General features: G+C 48.9%; 1 protein-coding gene and 1 long non-coding RNA gene across 2 annotated transcripts; both read right to left on the bottom strand.

Annotated features, from left to right (window-relative positions):
• Positions 1-2,192: 2,192 nt before the first annotated feature.
• LOC144056493 (uncharacterized) lies at positions 2,193-2,897 on the bottom strand. Its single transcript, XR_013295074.1, has 2 exons — positions 2,767-2,897; positions 2,193-2,574 (listed from the first exon to the last, which is right to left on the bottom strand). It is a non-coding gene; the product is annotated as an uncharacterized LOC144056493 (long non-coding RNA).
• An 8,092-nt stretch (positions 2,898-10,989) lies between these two features.
• Positions 10,990-14,097, bottom strand: neurog1 (neurogenin 1). The gene is made up of 2 exons (XM_077573604.1): positions 13,683-14,097; positions 10,990-11,642 (listed from the first exon to the last, which is right to left on the bottom strand). The coding sequence occupies exons 1-2, from the start codon at positions 13,706-13,708 to the stop codon at positions 11,081-11,083; spliced, it is 588 nt and encodes a 195-aa protein (XP_077429730.1). The 5' UTR covers positions 13,709-14,097; the 3' UTR covers positions 10,990-11,080.
• Positions 14,098-17,199: the final 3,102 nt, after the last annotated feature.

Genomic DNA, 17,199 nt, shown 5'->3' on the forward strand with positions numbered 1-17,199 from the left:
AGCTCTCGAATGATTTTCTGGTTGTCGTGGCAACGGTAGTTGTGATCAATTCAATGAAGGCTGAATTGTTTTCCCTTGACAGGCTGTAGTGGTCAGAGTGAGCAGCAGATGGCAGCGCAAGCACAACATCAACCCAACCAATCAAATGCAGCACACCCAGCAAGAAGTTGCTTTGTGTTGGCGGCAGACTTTTTCTGGCGATTGCGCTGATTTGGCAAACTTGCTGTGCTTCATTTGTGTCCTCACAACTTCCCTGTTGTCCGCTTGGTGCTTGTTGAAGTCAAGGGCACACGGAAACGGGCTCGCAAGGTACGAGGTCACAGGACACCTGGCACTGATGACATGTTTGCCCTCATGTGACCCCCCCAAATTAGAGAAAAGCAGACCCACAACAGGTAAACTGAAACCACTCAAGTCTGCCGCTAAGTGTCTAAATGCCCTGAGGTGACGCGCACACGCAACAGCTGTGCGCGTGTGTATGTGCCTGCACGGTACGCCGTTGACGATGCGATCCAATTCCAACATGACATCAATTCACTTGCAATTCCACATTGGCCCCGATCAATCATGCGCTACAATCGATGATGACGATTGGCGTTCCACTTGATCTTCTTACGAGGACAAACAACCGTCGACAGCGTTTGAGAGAATCCTCAGGTTGACCTTGCAGTTTCACACGAGGGCTCTTGTTGTGCAAGTGTGTTGGGGGGGGTTCCTCACATGAAATCCTCCATTGTGCTCTAGTATGCGCTGACCTCTGACCTCTGCTGAAGCTGCGAATTGTCCTCGTCTTCTTTTTCTTCTTCAACTTTGACTTCACTTTGCCAAACGTGTCATCTCGCGCACGCGCCCGCGACCCTTTGCGATGTGGACCTGGCTGGACGTCTGCATGCTCTAGTCGGTCATACACACAAACGAACACACACACACTTGTTACTATCGTGCATGTTGTCGTCCATCTCTGTGCAGATGTCTCTCTCTTTAATTTGCGTAGAAAGCAACAATCAACCCCATCTGGCCCCATTTTACTTCCCCCTGAAAAATCACCTCTGTCCCCCCCTCACTAAATCTCCTCACTAAGCCACACACACACACAGAGCGAGAGCTGCCATGCAGAACGGTGTGTGTGTGTGTTAGGGGATTGAAAGGCAATCAAAAAGCTATAGAAGAGTGCTTTGCTTTGCTTTGCCGTGCACAGACACAATTGAGGGCCGACGGGATGGGGGGCGGTGAGGGACCCCCCCTTCCCAGCTCAGTGTTTGGGGGCCGCGGGGTCCCGTCGGCACACTAAAAGAAAGCCGAGACAGCACAGATGGGTTTTTTGCCACAACAGATCACCGCTGACGATCGATTATTGATTATGGATGGACGACGCTGGATTTCAGCACATCATCTTTGGCCTGTGAACTCTGCAGAGCCATCGGTTGTGTTTTGGTGGCTGATCAGCGATTACCAAAGAAAAAGAAATGTCACCAAGGTAATCAATCAGTCTGCTCTCGTGGAGGACGGCAGAAATCCCAGAAGACTTTTTTGGTGAGAGGCTGACATTTGGACCATCCATTTGCCTCTCACACATAAAATTGTATACACTGAACAAAAATATCAACTCTTGTTTTGGTTCCCATTTTTGGTGAGCTGGACTCAAAAAATATCGACCTACACAAAAGGCCTCAAATGTTGTTGACAAACAGGGTTGGGGAATCCAGCAGGTCCAAGTGGTCCAAAGCCTGCCACCGTTTGGCTTTAGCCACAGGTGCGTCTTCTCAAGTGGCGAACCGGCTGTCTGAGTCGAACAAAGCGCATGTGGCGAAAGCCAAACTCGTTGGGGATTTCAACGACTTGGACCTGCTGCGTTAAGCGACCCCGTATGTGCGTTGCTGAGCATCCCACATGGAGATGCTGATGTGACAACCATCTCATGTAGCTGTGCTAATAATGGGTTTGGTAGTACGATGAGCCCGCTCGGGGTACTTTTACAACTAACTCAATGCACTTGAAAGAGGAGATACAATAATAGAACAATCTTAAATTTGACGTCATTATGATTTTGGTCACTTAGCAGGGAAGTTATTAACCACAATATTATTTACCCAATTTGAATAATTAAAGTAACTTATAAATCTTACTTAGGTCAATGTACAACTTAAAAAGAATACACAAACACAGTAAATGCAATCGCAAACAGCTTGAAGTATATCGTAAAATTATTTATTAAAACACAACAAATAAATGATCGTGGTTTTAGTGTTCCACAGTTCAAATATCGTCCTACAAAAATTTCCATCCAGTTCTCGTTGCAGGCCTGATGTTGCTCAGGTGCGTTGTGACGTTACAAAATAAAAATAATAATCATCAAAGAAAGAAATGGTCCCTTCACTTGCAAAACAGTCCTAAAAAATGGCAATGTGCCTTGTTTGGGATGGTACTCACAAATCCATATTTCAAGGCAGCCGATGACGCGTGATTGGCGCTGAGAAGATGAAAGCACTTCCTTGGGAACGAACCCGGCTAGCCGAAGCATGAGATGACTTGAAATTCACAGCAGGCGGGTCCAAAGTCAGCTTCCCTGGTCCACTGTTCATCAAAAGTCTCTCTTTAATTTTAAATATATGTCCAAACCTACATACTTGATGTAAAAAGACAAAACTAGAACTCCGCTAGCTTTAGCATTAGCATGCTACCTCGCTAACCGCAATTAGCATTTTAGATTGTCTGCACAAACATTTTGTCAGAGCACAATGAAAATGAATAATATGAAGTACTCACTTCAAACAATCCAAAAACGAAAGAGCATCGACTTGTGGTTCACCACATTTTCGTCCTTCACTGTTCAGCTCAAATGAGCGAACTAGCAAATGACTAATGGTTGCTCTCTCAAACGTTCCATAATGACCACGCCCATCACTACCTAATTGGACATCATAGATTCATCATCCAATGATAATACGGAAATAAAAGATTGGCAGGTACACGTTAGGTGGTGGAAAGAAAAAGAAACTAGGCAATTTCTTATACGGTTGAATTTGAAACAAACTTGAATTTGAACAAAGGAACTTTAAAATAAAAAAATCGATTTATGATATAAATGGCAAAACAGTTTAACACTTTAACTGCATTACACATTTAACAGTACCATCAATTAATTATATATATATTTGTAGTCAGACCGTAATGGTGATTTAGTCTGGGCTACACTGCTGATGATTATTGCACAGGTGTGCCAGACTGGCCACAATTGAAGGCCACTCTGAAATGTGCATTGGTGTCTTGTCTTGCTGTTTGTTTTCTTCTTCTTTTTGTCGGAGAGGTGGAGCTTCGAACCTCTGACATGGAGACGCTTGTGGGCCAACGGCGGGCTGGACGGACAAACGCTTGCTCCGCATTACTGCGCGTGCGTCGTCGTTTAAACTCAACTCGAGTCGCGTGATCCCCAAAGGGCCAGAGAGGGAGGGGCGAGGGCCATGACGTGGGACACACCAGACCGCTCACTTACACAATTCATCTGGCGTGTGTGTGCGTGCGTGCGTGCGTGCGTGTGTGTCAGGGTTGGGGAATCCAGGTTGTCAGCAGCCTGCCACACTTTGGATTTAGCCACATAAAAAACACACATCATCTCTACCTGTTGAATCGAAGCACCTGCGGCTAAAGCCAAATGCGTCCCATCTCTGTCTGGGTTCTCACACACACACACACACACACACACACACACACATTTCTAGTGGGGACATCTCATTGACATAATGCATTTCCTAGACTCTTACCCTAACCCCAACCAAAACCCAATTTAAACCTAAACCCTAAAACCAAGTTTTGATTCTCAAAAAGAGGTTTGGACTCATGGGGACCACCAAAATGTCCCCACAAGGACAATAGTGATAATAGTAAGAAAATGGTCCCCATGATGTGATATAAACCCGCGTGTGCACACACACACACAATGAGGTGAAGTGAGGAGCTTCACTTGAGTCTTTGATTTTAAATCACGGCTGAAGCCAGAGGGCAGCCATCTTACGTGGCCATATTCCTGGCAACTTTTTTCTGCTGTCTACACCATTCAGACAAGATCATCTCACGATTGTGAATCGGGACCGACAGAGGTGAGTTGGGTGTCGCCTTTTTTGTTTTGCCGTTTTGCTTTCATTGGATTCTTGATGCTTCTAACAACATAATGAAGGCGGGTCTTTCAGTAGCACTTATACCTTACGAGAGAAAATGAAAAAATGGCATTCTTACCCATGCAGCGCTTGTCCCCTGACTTTTTGTGAAAATTGCATGCCGCACATGCTGGTGCAAGAAAATGACATGGAAATGCTGTGGAGAAATTCATACATGCAAGCGTACACAGTGGCAAGTTGGCAACGTAAGATGGCTGCCAGTGGTTTCATATCTCCCGGTGGCGGTTTGGGGAACTTGCTTGTCCATGACTCGGGGGGGGCAAACGAGGAGGCCGGAAGCAGTGGCGTGGCCCCGCCCCTTCAGTACCGTTACAAAAGATGAAATTGCATGGTCTTGTTCAGGTAGCCATGGCAACCTGAAGGTTGGCCCCGCCCCCTGGCCTCATTCCAACATAATCTGCTCACAAGAAAAGCAAAAATGGGAAAAGCAAAACAAAGGAAGGTCCTAGAAGGCCTCGGAAGGCGGCTCCAGTTACAGGTCTGGGCTACGCCCCATTTTCTTGCAAGGAAGGCCAATTACAGACTAATTCACGCATGTATGATTTATGACACGTGCGTTCTGTCTGCATAGCGTGTAGTCAAACCAGTCGCCCGCTTCCGACGATTTGTGTCCCAGCGTTGGCCTTGTGGCCATAATTGATGTTGATCCCGAAAGTCTCGACAAAACCTCGTCAGAGTTGCATACCTTGCACTTGAACGGGTTGTTTACTACACGCGTACGCTGTTCTGACAGAACTCTTGAAGGTCAGGAGGCGAGGCAGTTGGACGGCGTGTGGCCGAGGCTGCTTCCTCAAGTCGGCCATCATCAGATAAACATGTCTTGAGCGTGTTCGGCCGCTTCACTTCCTGTCCGTACGCAGACGAGGCCGATGACTGAAAACTTGCGTTGACGTCCCACGCCGGACGTCGGCTAAATCTGGTGCAAGCGTCCCTTCATGTTTGTGCTGCATTGTCCATCACGTCGTCATTTGGGGCCGCTTTGCTCCCTCGGGGTCTGGACACGTGCACGACTTTCATCTCGGGAAAATGACGCCAGGACATTTTGAAGGACGACTTAAGATCTTGTGTGTGACAATCGAAGCTTAACAGAAGACACAAGTTGCCTCCAACAGAATCAAATCCAAGCTCCACCCCCCCACGTGGAGAGGGTCCGACGCGGTCCGCCGCGGTCTGACCCAAGTCAAGCCCTCTGCACACTCAGGATCGGCCGCGTCACTCGCTGGGCGGTGGCGGACTTTGCTGTACTTTTCTCAGGTTTGCATTTTGCCTCAAGTCAAAAGATGGACTTTTTTTCTGGGGTGTCAGCTGAAGAAAATGGCGCTTGTGCGCTTCTGACTTTTGTCAGTGACGCTCGTTGACATGTTTTGTTCTTTTGAAAGGTTAAATGTCGTCGTCATTTCCTCTTCTTGGGTCAGAAATCAAAATGGGCTAAAGAAAGAAGAAGAGAAAAGGAGAGCGGATGGAATGAGAGCGAAAGCTGATCTTCACAAGATGTCAGAGGTCAAAGCTGCATTGACCGCTGCCAGTTGTTGGGTTGACCTTTGACCTTTGAGGCTGCTCAACAACTTCCAAAGCAAAGATACAAAATCAAAAGCATTTTGTCAACAAGATATTGAAGACAAAAGACAGCAAATGTGTTTTCTGCAACGCAAATTCTCAACTTTTGTCAAAATTGATCAGGAGGTGTCGAACGGCCGCTTCTACATTTGCTACCTGGCACGTCACGAGTCGACATTTGCTTTGGACGACGTTCCTGACAATTCCGTTGTCAAAAATTCCTGCACAACCGGTCTTTGGATCTGTCATGGCCGCTATGCTAATAGCAATGTCGTGGAAGTCTTCAAACAAGGTGACACGAACTGGTTGGGGGGGGGCTTGTCATGCTCGTTCCCTTTGACCCCCGCCCCATTACCCCGTGACCTCTGAGCAGCTCCCATCGGCTCCTGACAGGCAAAAAGTCTGTGCGTGTGTGATCACGTGATGTGAACTTGGTTCGGGGTTAGTCGGCGTTTTTTCATTTCTTGTCTCCCGCTTACATTTTGGTCTCCGCCTGTTGTTGTCAGCCCCGCCCGTTCCTCCTGCCGACCAATCGGATCCCTCCAGCCACTTGCCTCTTGCTTTGCCTCCTCGTCCATTTGCCACAAGGCTTGGACTTGCTTCTCAGATTTCTTACGGTCCAATTCAGATTTCATGCGTCACGTCATGCCTTGTCTCATGATATCACGTCAAGTCACGTCACGTCACGTGACTGCTCGTGCTTCCCTGCATTCAAGTCCACAGGAGCATCACCAAAAAAAATGCACACGATCGCACACTAAAAAGTATGCAAATGACATGTACATGTATGATGTGCACGTGCAAAACTGACAGATTGGAAGGTGCAAGCGAGGCAACTTTGACGTCCACTGCTGCACTGCGCTGCCTCAAAGAAACCAAACAGACTGAAAACCACATTTCAATCAGCAAATATTTTGTCTTACATTTGCTTTTGTGCACTTCAACACACACACACGCGCAAACACACACATGCACACACACACACACACACAAGAGCAGGTGGTGCACACTTTTATCATTAAACAAACTGACCTGAGAGCAGCTTCATGTTGCTGTTCCTGCTGCACCTGTGTGTGTGTGTGTGTGTGTGTGTGTTGTGATTTTCGCATTGATAATTGTGATCCCCCCCCCCCCTCCCCGTTTCAGGTTAAAGGTCACACAAGGTCCTTTACGCCACCACACAATCCTCCTCATCCTCCTCATCTTTATCATGAAGAGCTGGTGAGGGAATGTTCCAATCAAGACACGCACGCACGCGAGCAAAGTGCGGCGTGGTTGCCGCGGCGCTCGCTTGTCTTGTTGAAAGGCGGCAGAAAAAGTGGCCTAAAAAGCGGAACGTCGTGAAAAAGCCATTAAAAGAAAGAAGTAAAAAGCGGAACGTCGTGAAAAAGCCATTAAAAGAATATTTTGCCGGCCCCCCCCAGCACACAAACAAATGCAAATGGTTGGGAGAAGTTTAGAGCGGGACCCCCGTTTGAGAGGGGGTCTGAATGGCCTCCAAAGGAGCCTCTAATTAATCTAAGTACGACACCAATAGACCCACTTGGAATTTTGTTCACCCCTTTATGTGAATGGAGGGTGGGGGTGGAAGGGGGGGGGGGCAGGGGGGTGTCCCCAAAGAAAGAGAAAGAAAAGGGAGAAGGGATCAGGCCTGGGGCCCGCCCCATTCAGACCGGCCCCACCTAACCCCGACGTGCACGCTCACGTGCGCAAGTGGACATTTTTTCAAAATGTCTCCATTCAAGTTGAGATTCTGGTGCTGGTTCCTGGTCTCATTCTTGGTCCTGGTCTCGGTCCTGGTCCCGCTCGTGGTCCTGGCAAGGTCAGGTGGACAAAGGCAACAGAAGGGGGTGTTTGCGGTGAATCAGTAACGGAGCTAAAGGGCATGCGCCTGTGGGGAGTTGGCCGGCTTCTAAAGGGGCTTTGAGAGCGACCCCCCCCCCACACACACACACACACACCACCCCCACCCCCCTCCCTCAATGGGCCCCTTCACAATCACTTGAAAGGAGCTCAGGGTGTCCCCCAAACAAAGTCCAAAGCAGCAAAAGCCTGAAAGAGCCTCTAATAAGCTTTTAACTATTTTACATCGGGGCACTCTCCGACTCCTCTGCACCCCTGCCTGCTCCTCACCCCCCCTGGATGTCTCCCGCACACCCCCACACCCCCCTCGCCGTCATTGTGTTCGCCGCCACATTTATCCTTTCCTTCAAGCCGCATCGCAAGCTTTTCAAAGTCCTGTAAAAGCCGCACCAGCGCCTCATTATTCCGTCCGGACCAGGACCGACCCTTGAGACCGACGGCGGGATCGGACCCTCGCAACCAGATCGTCGGAGTTGAAGACGTTTCGGTGTGTTGGACTCCAGGCGGGCCGTCGGTGGTCCGGTTGCCGTGGAAACACTTTATTACCGTGGAAATTGCCTGAGTCTTTGAGGAGGTCAGAGTTCGGCGAGGCTACGACGGGCCGAGGGGTTTGGGGGGGTGCGGGGGTGCACACTGCACAGCCAGGAGCCCCTCGCCCTCTGGATGACTTTTGCGCCGCTCGTTAAGAATTTCATGCTAATTGTTGAGCCGGTTGACAGGAGGAAAAGTGGGAGGACGACGCCTTGGCAAAGCGCCGCACGAGAACGCCACACGGTGTGGCGGTCTCGTGCGCGCGATGGCCACGCTCGATGGGTCGGCGACCATTTTGAAACTGCGATGGCTTCTCGGGTAGCGATTCATGCCAAGGCAAAACCTGTCGCCAGACCTCCATCTGATGCCAAGACCGGCAATTGTGATCATTCTCCCACAACACGGCTTACTTGTTCCGTTGAACGGACACGTAGAGCGCAACTTGGCTATGCTGCGGCCATATTGGATGTGGCAAAGTCAAGCCATACAACGTTTTCATTTGCTCCATCATCACTTTGACACTCTTTTGGTGCTGGATCAAGTGATCACTTTTTTTGTTTGTTTTAAGCAAAAATGGTGCAAAAATGTACTTGAGTGAAAGTATTTGTGGGAAAATCACCTGAAGCAAAAGTACAACAATGCTCGATTGGAAATGTACTTCAAGTCAAATTCATTCCTACTTGTTCAAGCAAATGGTGAAATGATGTCAGTGGAAAACATGCAAAGAAGGGACTTGCATGAAATGAATTTCTTGCAAACAGTAAACAAGATGGCAGTTGAAAAGTTGAAAATGTTATGTTTTCATTATTTGACAGCGAGTTTTTGAACGCAAGCAGTTGAATTTTGGAGGCCAGCAGAGGCGAGATTGGAAACGCCAGGATGGACACCTTGTTGCTTCCCACACACAAGACTTGCTCCGTCAAGTACGTCAAGAAAAAAAGCTCATGTGGCGAAGAACGATTTTATTCATCTAAAATGAAAAATATTTCCCAAAACGGGAAAGAAGGTAAACGCAATTAGAAAAGTAGTGGAGTAAAAAGTACAGATACTTGCTCTCAAATGTTGTTTTTGCACTCACGCACACATACACACATGGGGAAGTAAACCCACGCCGACCGGCATCACAGGCAAGTGACGGTTCCACTCCGCCACCTGGAGCCTCTCAAACGTACTCAAGTCAAAAGTATCTTTACAGAAATGCACTCAAGTCAAGAACACCAAAATGCCAAGTTTGACTTGGATCCATTCCACCACCGAGATTCGGCCATTTTGTGGCTAATGTGGTGGCCAAATCCAAGATGGTGGATGCGTTGACACGTTGCATGCAAAGCGACAAGAACAAAACTTTGTCATTTCCGATGTCAGAAGCCACTTTTCCGTTCGCGCTTGTTTCCATTCATGTGCACAACGAGGCACGTTTCAACTTTCAAAATCTCGTGCAAAAGTCCAAAAGGCTTTTGTGCCGGCCGGCTCAACAACAAATTAGTCGGGACTGCGTGCAAGGGTTCGACCTCGGCCTGCCCTGAGGGGTGTGTGTGTGTGTGTGTGTGTGCTTGTTACAGGTGCAGTCAGTAGCACAAGGTGTAGAGTGGAGGTCTTAGGGGCGGAGTCAGAGGTTATCTGGAGGAGCACAAAACTTCCATCTGCTTCACTTTTCATGATCCTATCAGACCACCGACACCCCCCTGAGAGTGAGGCCCCCCGCCCCCTCTAACCTCCGTAGCCCCCCCGTCCACACCAACATTTGAGACCATCTTCACTTCCTCCTCAATCTTGGAAAAAGGCCAAAAAAAAGTGCGTGCGTGTTGCTTGGTTGCTCTCTTGATTGACGCTTTCCTGACACTTGGTGGGGGGGGCACCCTTAAAAAAAAAAAAAAAAAAAACCTCCCTCAAGCACCTTTGTGTGTTTGCAAGTGCTGGCGATAGTGTTGAGTGTGTTTGTGTGCGCTCGTGTGTGTTTGCGGTTCAGCAGACTTTTGACTTGAGTTTGTTTGTGCTGACTTTTTGGGGGTTCATTTTTGTTTGTGAAACGCAACAAAATCATCCAATGAATGAGGCACTTTCATTCCAATGGGACTTTTCCGTCATTCTTCTTCTTATGAACATGTTATTAGTTTTAGGATGAAAGGTTCCATCAATGGACCTTCTTTTTGTCTCACCTAAAAACGTGTGTGCGTGCAATCCTCAAGCACACACTTATACCTGTCGACTCGCTGACCTTTGACTCCAGAAGGGTCAATGGTGTTCTCCTTTTGGACTTTTACGAGACCCCTTTGGGACTTTTACGAGACCCCTTTGGGCAGCTGCAGAACTTTCGTGCGTGATTTCAACGCCAATTGAGGCCGTCGAAAGGACGCGTTCATCGGCTTTCCTTCATGTTTGATGGCCGGCGCTTGGAAAAAGCACTTGATGTCATCATGTCATCAACACACACACACACACACACACACACACCATTTGAATATGTCCTCATTGTTATGCGTTAACTTTTGTTGCAAGCTTCAGCAATGTGAAAGTTGACAAATTTGCCTGAAATCAAAACGACAATCAGAATTGGAAATGATGACGTCATCCCAGCGCGAGGATTTGCAAGCACGCACGCACAAAAATCATCTGAATCCAGAAAGTTGACTTGCAAAATATATCTGGAGTCAGATGATTTGATTTTCATGTAGGATCTTTTTTTTTTTTTCCCAGTTCACGTACGAAACGTGTCAAACGCTTGCTGCAGTTGGAATATGATCAATTGTGCACGCGTCAAACTCTCGTGCGGATCAAGCGTGTGTAAACGCGCAGGACACACAAAGAAGAGGGATGAATATTTTTGTATAAAAGTAAAAACTTTATTGCGCTGAAAAGTGTCAGTGAGTAAATAGGATAAAATCTTTCTTTCTGTACAAAAAATATTGCAAGAATAAATAAAGGCATCACGAATGAGTCTCGAGTGTGAAAGTTCACACAACTAATTGGAGAGTTGACCTTTCAACACCTGCGCTCGTGCTCGAGTTCCAATCAGAAGACCCCCGTGGGCCGCCAAAGAGCGCGTGCTCGTGGGCGGGTTCGAGCGGGCTTCCCGGGCTGTATGCGGGCGAGGACGAGGACGAGGACGAGGACGAGGACGAGCTCGTGCAGCAGGAGAACCAGCCGAGTCCCGAGACGAGTTCGGAGGCGAGTCCGGAGGCGAGTCCGGAGGCGGGGGGGCCGCCGCGGTCGGCCATGCGGAGGGTCTCCGCCAAGGCCCAGATGTAGTTGTGCGCCAGACGCAGCGTTTCGATCTTGGTCAGTTTGGTCTCGTCCGGCAGCGCCGGCAAGACGCGGCGCAGCTGGTCCAGGGCGCCGTTGAGGTTGTGCATCCGGTTCCGCTCGCGATCGTTGGCCTTCAGCCGGCGGCTCTTCCGGACCACGCGCACGGTGGCTTCGCAGCGCGCGCGCCCCCGCCGCCGCTTCCTCTTCTGCGGAGGCGGCGATGGCGACGCGGAGCGCGTGCTGGCGCGGGACTCGTCGTCGTCGTCGTCGCTGGGCGGGAAAAAGGCGTGCAGAGCGTGCGCGTCCATGGCTTAGCTCAGGGCAGGTCAGGTGAGGTGAGCGAGAGCGCGTGCGTACGTGTGCGTGCGGGCTCAGGACCAGCGCGATGGTGCGAGTGTGGCACACGACCGACCTCAGCCCGCCTTTTATACCGCACGCGCACAATGGATGACACCCCCCACCACCCCTTTGCCCCCCTCCGGGGAGGATGAAGAAGATGAATGAAGCCTGCCCCGTGCCGCGGGAACTGCTCATTTGCATAAGCGGCCCGCGGGCACGAGGAGTGTGCCACCAATCACGGCCAGCCAATCACCGCCCAGACACGCGCGCACCCCCTGTCACGTGACTCACAAAGTCCATCACAGGAGACACAATCCGCGCGTGCGTGCGCTCGTTGTGTCGCCATTAAGAAATCATGAGACGGTGCGCGTGCGCGCGCAATCTATCAAAGAAGAATAGCAGCATTATGCGCGCGCGCCGTGCACTTCTTTTCACGCTTTGTGTCGCTTTTCTTTCTTTTGCTGCTGCTTTTCTCATTCTGATGCTGACGGAGCGCACGCGCACGCACACGATTGCCAACTCTCACGCGCTTCTTTCAAACGAGGTTCGCCGCGTCGTGATTTTGCTTGTCCAACAAATTGTTTGCTGCCCTCCAAATATTGGCAACTTGACTGACTTCAAATGAAAGCTCCCAAAATGAAACAAGAAGATGCCGGACGCACAAGTTGAAGTGTTCACGTTGCCTTGTTGAGCAACAGGTGCGGGCAGATTCGAACCCAACCCCCAAATGCAAAAAAATAAATAAATAAAAAAGTTCTTGTGGATGCACGCGACTTCCTGTGCATGGATCCGCCTTTCATGCGCAAAGTGAGCTTGTTGCTCACAAGTCATCCGTCCATTTTTTTTAACCGCTTATTCCTCACTAGGGTGGCGGGGGTGCTGGAGCCTATCCCAGCTGGCTTCGGGCAGTCGACGGGGTACAAACGCTGAACTGGTTGCCAGCCAATCCAGGGCACACGGAGACCAACAACCAGTCACACATTGGGACAATTTAGAGTATAGGTGTCAAACTTCGGTCCTCGAGGGCCGGAGTCCTGCAGGTTTTGGATGAATCAGCTTGGGTTGGAAGAGGGAAACCTCCAAAACCTGCGGCGCTGAGTTTGACGCCGATGATTTAGAGTGTTCAATTAACTTGCCACGCATGAGGAGGAGTTTATGGCGATTTTATTTAATTTTTTTACAGCGTGTTGACTTCAAAGTGTGGAAGCAGATTGTCAGCGTGCACGTAAAAATTCATGTAAACGCACGCACAAGCATCAAACTGCGACATGACGGTGACGAGACGTCAGTGACACGCGTAAACTCGTTTGTTATTTTCCAAAATGAGACGACTGCCGTCACGTCTTCTTCAGCTTTCTTTGGCCTTTGTTGCCTTGTGTACGCTTGATGATGCCCCCCCCCCCCCCCAAAAAAAGCCTCAACACCTTGCCCTGAAAACGCCCCCCCCCCCAATGAAAAGGGGCAAAATAAAAGGAGAAAAGAAAACAAGTGAAAGAGAAAAGCGCTGGAGTGAGAGGTCTGTGCGGAGAGCAGCTTGGACAGGATTAAGACACGAGACCAGAAGCCCCTCAACCCCCGCCAAATATGACCCTCGACCCCCCCACATCAGCACACACGCACCAGTGGAAAGGCTGCCACAAGTCACGTTTGCATCGTCAACCATCGTTTGCGTTGGGCAAAATCTTGGAAGCGCGCGGAAATGTCGGGAGGTTGGAAGTCGGCCTTCAAGTGGCAAAATGATTGTCAAGTGACCAGAAATGTCAAAAATCCATTTTCCCGAGCTCATGATGCTGGCTGGATGCGCTGGTCAGGGACGCAAACTTCATTTTGACAAACAATCGGAATTCAGTTTGAACAGAAAACGCTTGCAAAAACAGGCAAGGGAATCAAACAGATGAAGACGGAACAAGGAAAACAAACACGCAACCAGCAATAATAACGAAAAGCGATGCGGATTGTGGATGTACTTACATGCGGAAATGAAAACAGGAAGACATTTACAAATATGAATCCAAAAAGGGTGCAGAGAATTCTTGTCGCTAGTCGCAGTGAGCAAAAAATAAAAAATAAATCCCAGAGTGGACTTCTGCTCCAGGAATCCTTTTCAAGTCCACTAATTGGTGATTAGGAAACGCAGCACAGGTGTGGCGCTGGAGGGAACGCCCACTCGCGCAACGGGGAGGAGAGGAGAAAACAAAGTCATCTGAGAGCAGGATCAGGACAATTTCAACTTGAACCAAAGTCCGTTCTTCACACAAATGGTCGCAGCGCAAATGACATTTCATCATTTCAAAGTTTTTTTCATTTTTGAAAGTGATTGTGCTGATTTTGTCAACTTCTTGCCAACAATTGAAGTCGTCATCACTCATCTTGTTTTTCAGCAAGGATCAACTGGGAAACTTTGGACCCCCCCCAAAAAAAACACATCATTTTTGCAATTTCAATCCCCCCCCCCAATCCCGGAGGTCTTGTTGCCGCCACATGACAAAGTGTGTAATTAGTTATGTGCTCTCGTTCTAATCAAATTCTAAAGTGTTAATATGTCGAATGCATGTAAATGCTCACACGTCAGTAAGCTTGCTGTCCATTTCTTTCGTTGATTTGACTGTAATGTATGAATATTCACTGCGGTCCAATTTGTGGCGTACGTGCGGACGCTTTCCGTTTGTGGCGACGAAGGGCTGATTTTCAACGAGTGTGTCGTCGTACCCAATATAAATGGCAACAAAATATCTTTGTGATCACGCTTCATCGAATGTGAGTGCACGCCGCCGCCGCCGCCGCCGCCGCCGCTGTGGAAATGGAAGCAGCAGACGCCACAAAGCGGAAGGCGTCGCCGCCGCGGCGTTTCCAAGGCGCCACTCGGCGCCGGGCAAGCGCTCGCCGCAGCTAAATTATCGGCGGAGCAAACACGGCGCGACAAGTGAAAAGGACGGCAGTCCCAGAATGCAACAGCCGACTGATGAAGAGGCGAGCGTCCGCCGGCGCATTCAGCGGCGTGATTGACGACGGCCGCCGTTACATTAAAACCTTCCTGGGCAACAAGACCACAATGGAGAGGCGCCGCCATGGACGCTCGCAAAGATCTTCCCATAAAGCAAGAGCGCCACTTTGTCATTTTGTTTGCGCACGCTGCACGCTTTTTGTGGAGGCGCTCGGATGGCGAGGAGTCACGTGACTTGAGCCGCTAATTTGACCGCTTGCTACCCAAAAATGCCGTTGAGAAGTTCGCAAGGAGCTGACTTGACTTACACACGAAAGGACAAGAGCACACATGAAGATGAAAAAAGTGCTGCAATTAAAGTCAAGACACTTTCAAGATGGCCGCCGTTTGAGGACCACGTGTGGTTTTCTCTCGATCTCGTTGACGTTTCCAAACAGGACGGGAAGCCAGAGTTGTCTTTGCTGCCGTGCGAGGCTGACAAAAAAAAACAGCAACTTTGACATGAATGGACTCACCATTGGCAGAAGCCAGACGGCAGCCATCTTGCGTTGCCACTTTACTGACAACTTGTGTTGGCTTTTGGCAGTCAACTTTTGGACGTTTTGGCTCAGGATCCTCGTCAGGCGTCACGAGAGCTTCACAAATTCACACGATATCGTCTCAATATGGTCAAAAGTCACGCGGCTTCGCTTGACCTTTGGCAGACATTTTGTCCTCATGGGCTTGAATTTGATTTGATTGTTGATGACAAGATCATGCAAATTTGAAGAAAACGTTTCACATTTCCAACCCTGCATACGCTGGCATTTTTGCCGTAGAGACGGAAAAAAAATGGAAATGAAGTTTGGGGCAGTTAGCGAGCGGTCAAGGTAAGATGGCCGAAAGGATGAAAAAAGCAAAATGCAAATTTTGCCTATGGAAACGGGTTTTGCAAATAACCGTTGGCATGACCGGATACACGTGGCATGTTTTGACCGGCTATGACGTCACACGTACGTTTGTAGTCACAAAGCAATGTCGGACCATCAAGTAAGATGTGTTCGGGGCCCAAACAGAAATCTTTTTGGAATTCATGAAAGGAGCCAATAATCCTGCAACTTGAGATGGAAAAGAGCAAAGAAAGGCTACGATTGATCAAGAATGACAAAAGCAAAGTCAAAGGACGCGGAGTCGCTTCCTGTTCTTCTTCTTTGAAATGATTGGTGGCTCACATCCTTATGGTGTATAGCGCCACCTACAGCGGCGGAGAAGAAGAAGAACCGATGGAAACGGGCAGAAGTGGCACGTCCGTTTTGCGTAGTTTTGCTTGAAAAATTCTGAACAATTGGACGGAAACCCACCTAAGCTGGTGCTTGTTGTACGTCATGTGACTGCAAAATGTTTCTTTTTCTGAGCATGTCCGTTAATGTGCACTGACCCATTTTCAAGGTGGCCCCTCCCTCCTTTTTTTCGTTTGGACCCCAACGAGTGAGCGCCCCTCCTCAACACGCTCGCTCATCACTGGCACCCACAATGCACTGCAGCATCAGGCCCATTCTGTGTGTGTTATGGCTGGGGGGTCTGGAGTGTGTGATTGGGGGGGGGGGGTGTTTGAGAGCAATAACTTGAATTGGCGGCAACAAAAGAAGCAGTGAAAAGGAGACGACGAGCTGCGAGTCTTGACTTGACAAAGCTGCAAAAACTTTCTTTCAGCCTAATGAAGCTGTTGTCCGAGGGCGGCCGTGGGGGGGGGACCTACGGGGGAGGGGGCAGGGATGCTGTCCTCGCACGTGATTTGTCATACAATCACAATCTTTAGGAGTCTGACACGCCTCCTCTCCATATGTCTGCTTGCTTTGCATCTGAAAGGGGGGCACAGTGTGTGTGTGTGGGGGGGGGGGGGTTCTTTTTTTGCGGTGGCTTGCAGTCTCAACTTTGACCAAATTGACAAAGACGACACACACACACACACACACACACACACACGTTAGAACTGCTCAAATAGATATGAGAGCAATCAGAGTGAAAAGTTGGATCATGTGAGTCGTGTAACCACGGCAACGACATCACGAAGATGAGGATGAAGATGAAGATTGGACAGGTTCTAAATGATGACAATGATGAAGGTGATGCTGCTAACGTTGCCAAAAATCAAGACAACAAAGGTGATGATTTTTAAAGTGTTAAGATGATGAAGATGGCAAAGATTCTAAATCATTATTGTGAATATGATGAAGATGATGATGCAGATTATGACGTGGGCGATTATTAGGAAAATTAAAGTGATGATGATGATGATTGTGATGAAGTTGATGGTAAGGCTATTTTTAGACATGCTCATCCAATCAGCTCAAACCTGAGGCCCTGCACCCCTTTGTGTGTGTGCGTGTGTGTGTGCGCGCGCGCGCTGCCATCTGCTGGCGGAGATTCTTCAATACAAGCTTAAAAAAAAAATCCCGTTTTAGACTCTGTGGAAGTCGTAATAATACTTGAGTATTTCTACACGTGTTGTTAGTGTCACACAACTTTAAAAAGTCCTTTTTAAGACGATTTTCTTGTGAAATG

This window comes from Vanacampus margaritifer, chromosome 8 (genome assembly GCF_051991255.1).
Source record: "Vanacampus margaritifer isolate UIUO_Vmar chromosome 8, RoL_Vmar_1.0, whole genome shotgun sequence".
NCBI classification, from domain to species: domain Eukaryota; kingdom Metazoa; phylum Chordata; class Actinopteri; order Syngnathiformes; family Syngnathidae; genus Vanacampus; species Vanacampus margaritifer.

Excerpts from the sequence above, each read along its gene's own strand:
- neurog1 (XM_077573604.1), bottom strand. The coding sequence starts at position 13,708 with ATGTCTTCCTGTTTTCATTTCCGCAT. Across the intron at positions 11,643-13,682 it reads TCCTGTTTTCATTTCCGCAT|CGACGACGACGACGACGAGT; the intron begins GTAAGTACATCC and ends TTTCCCGCCCAG.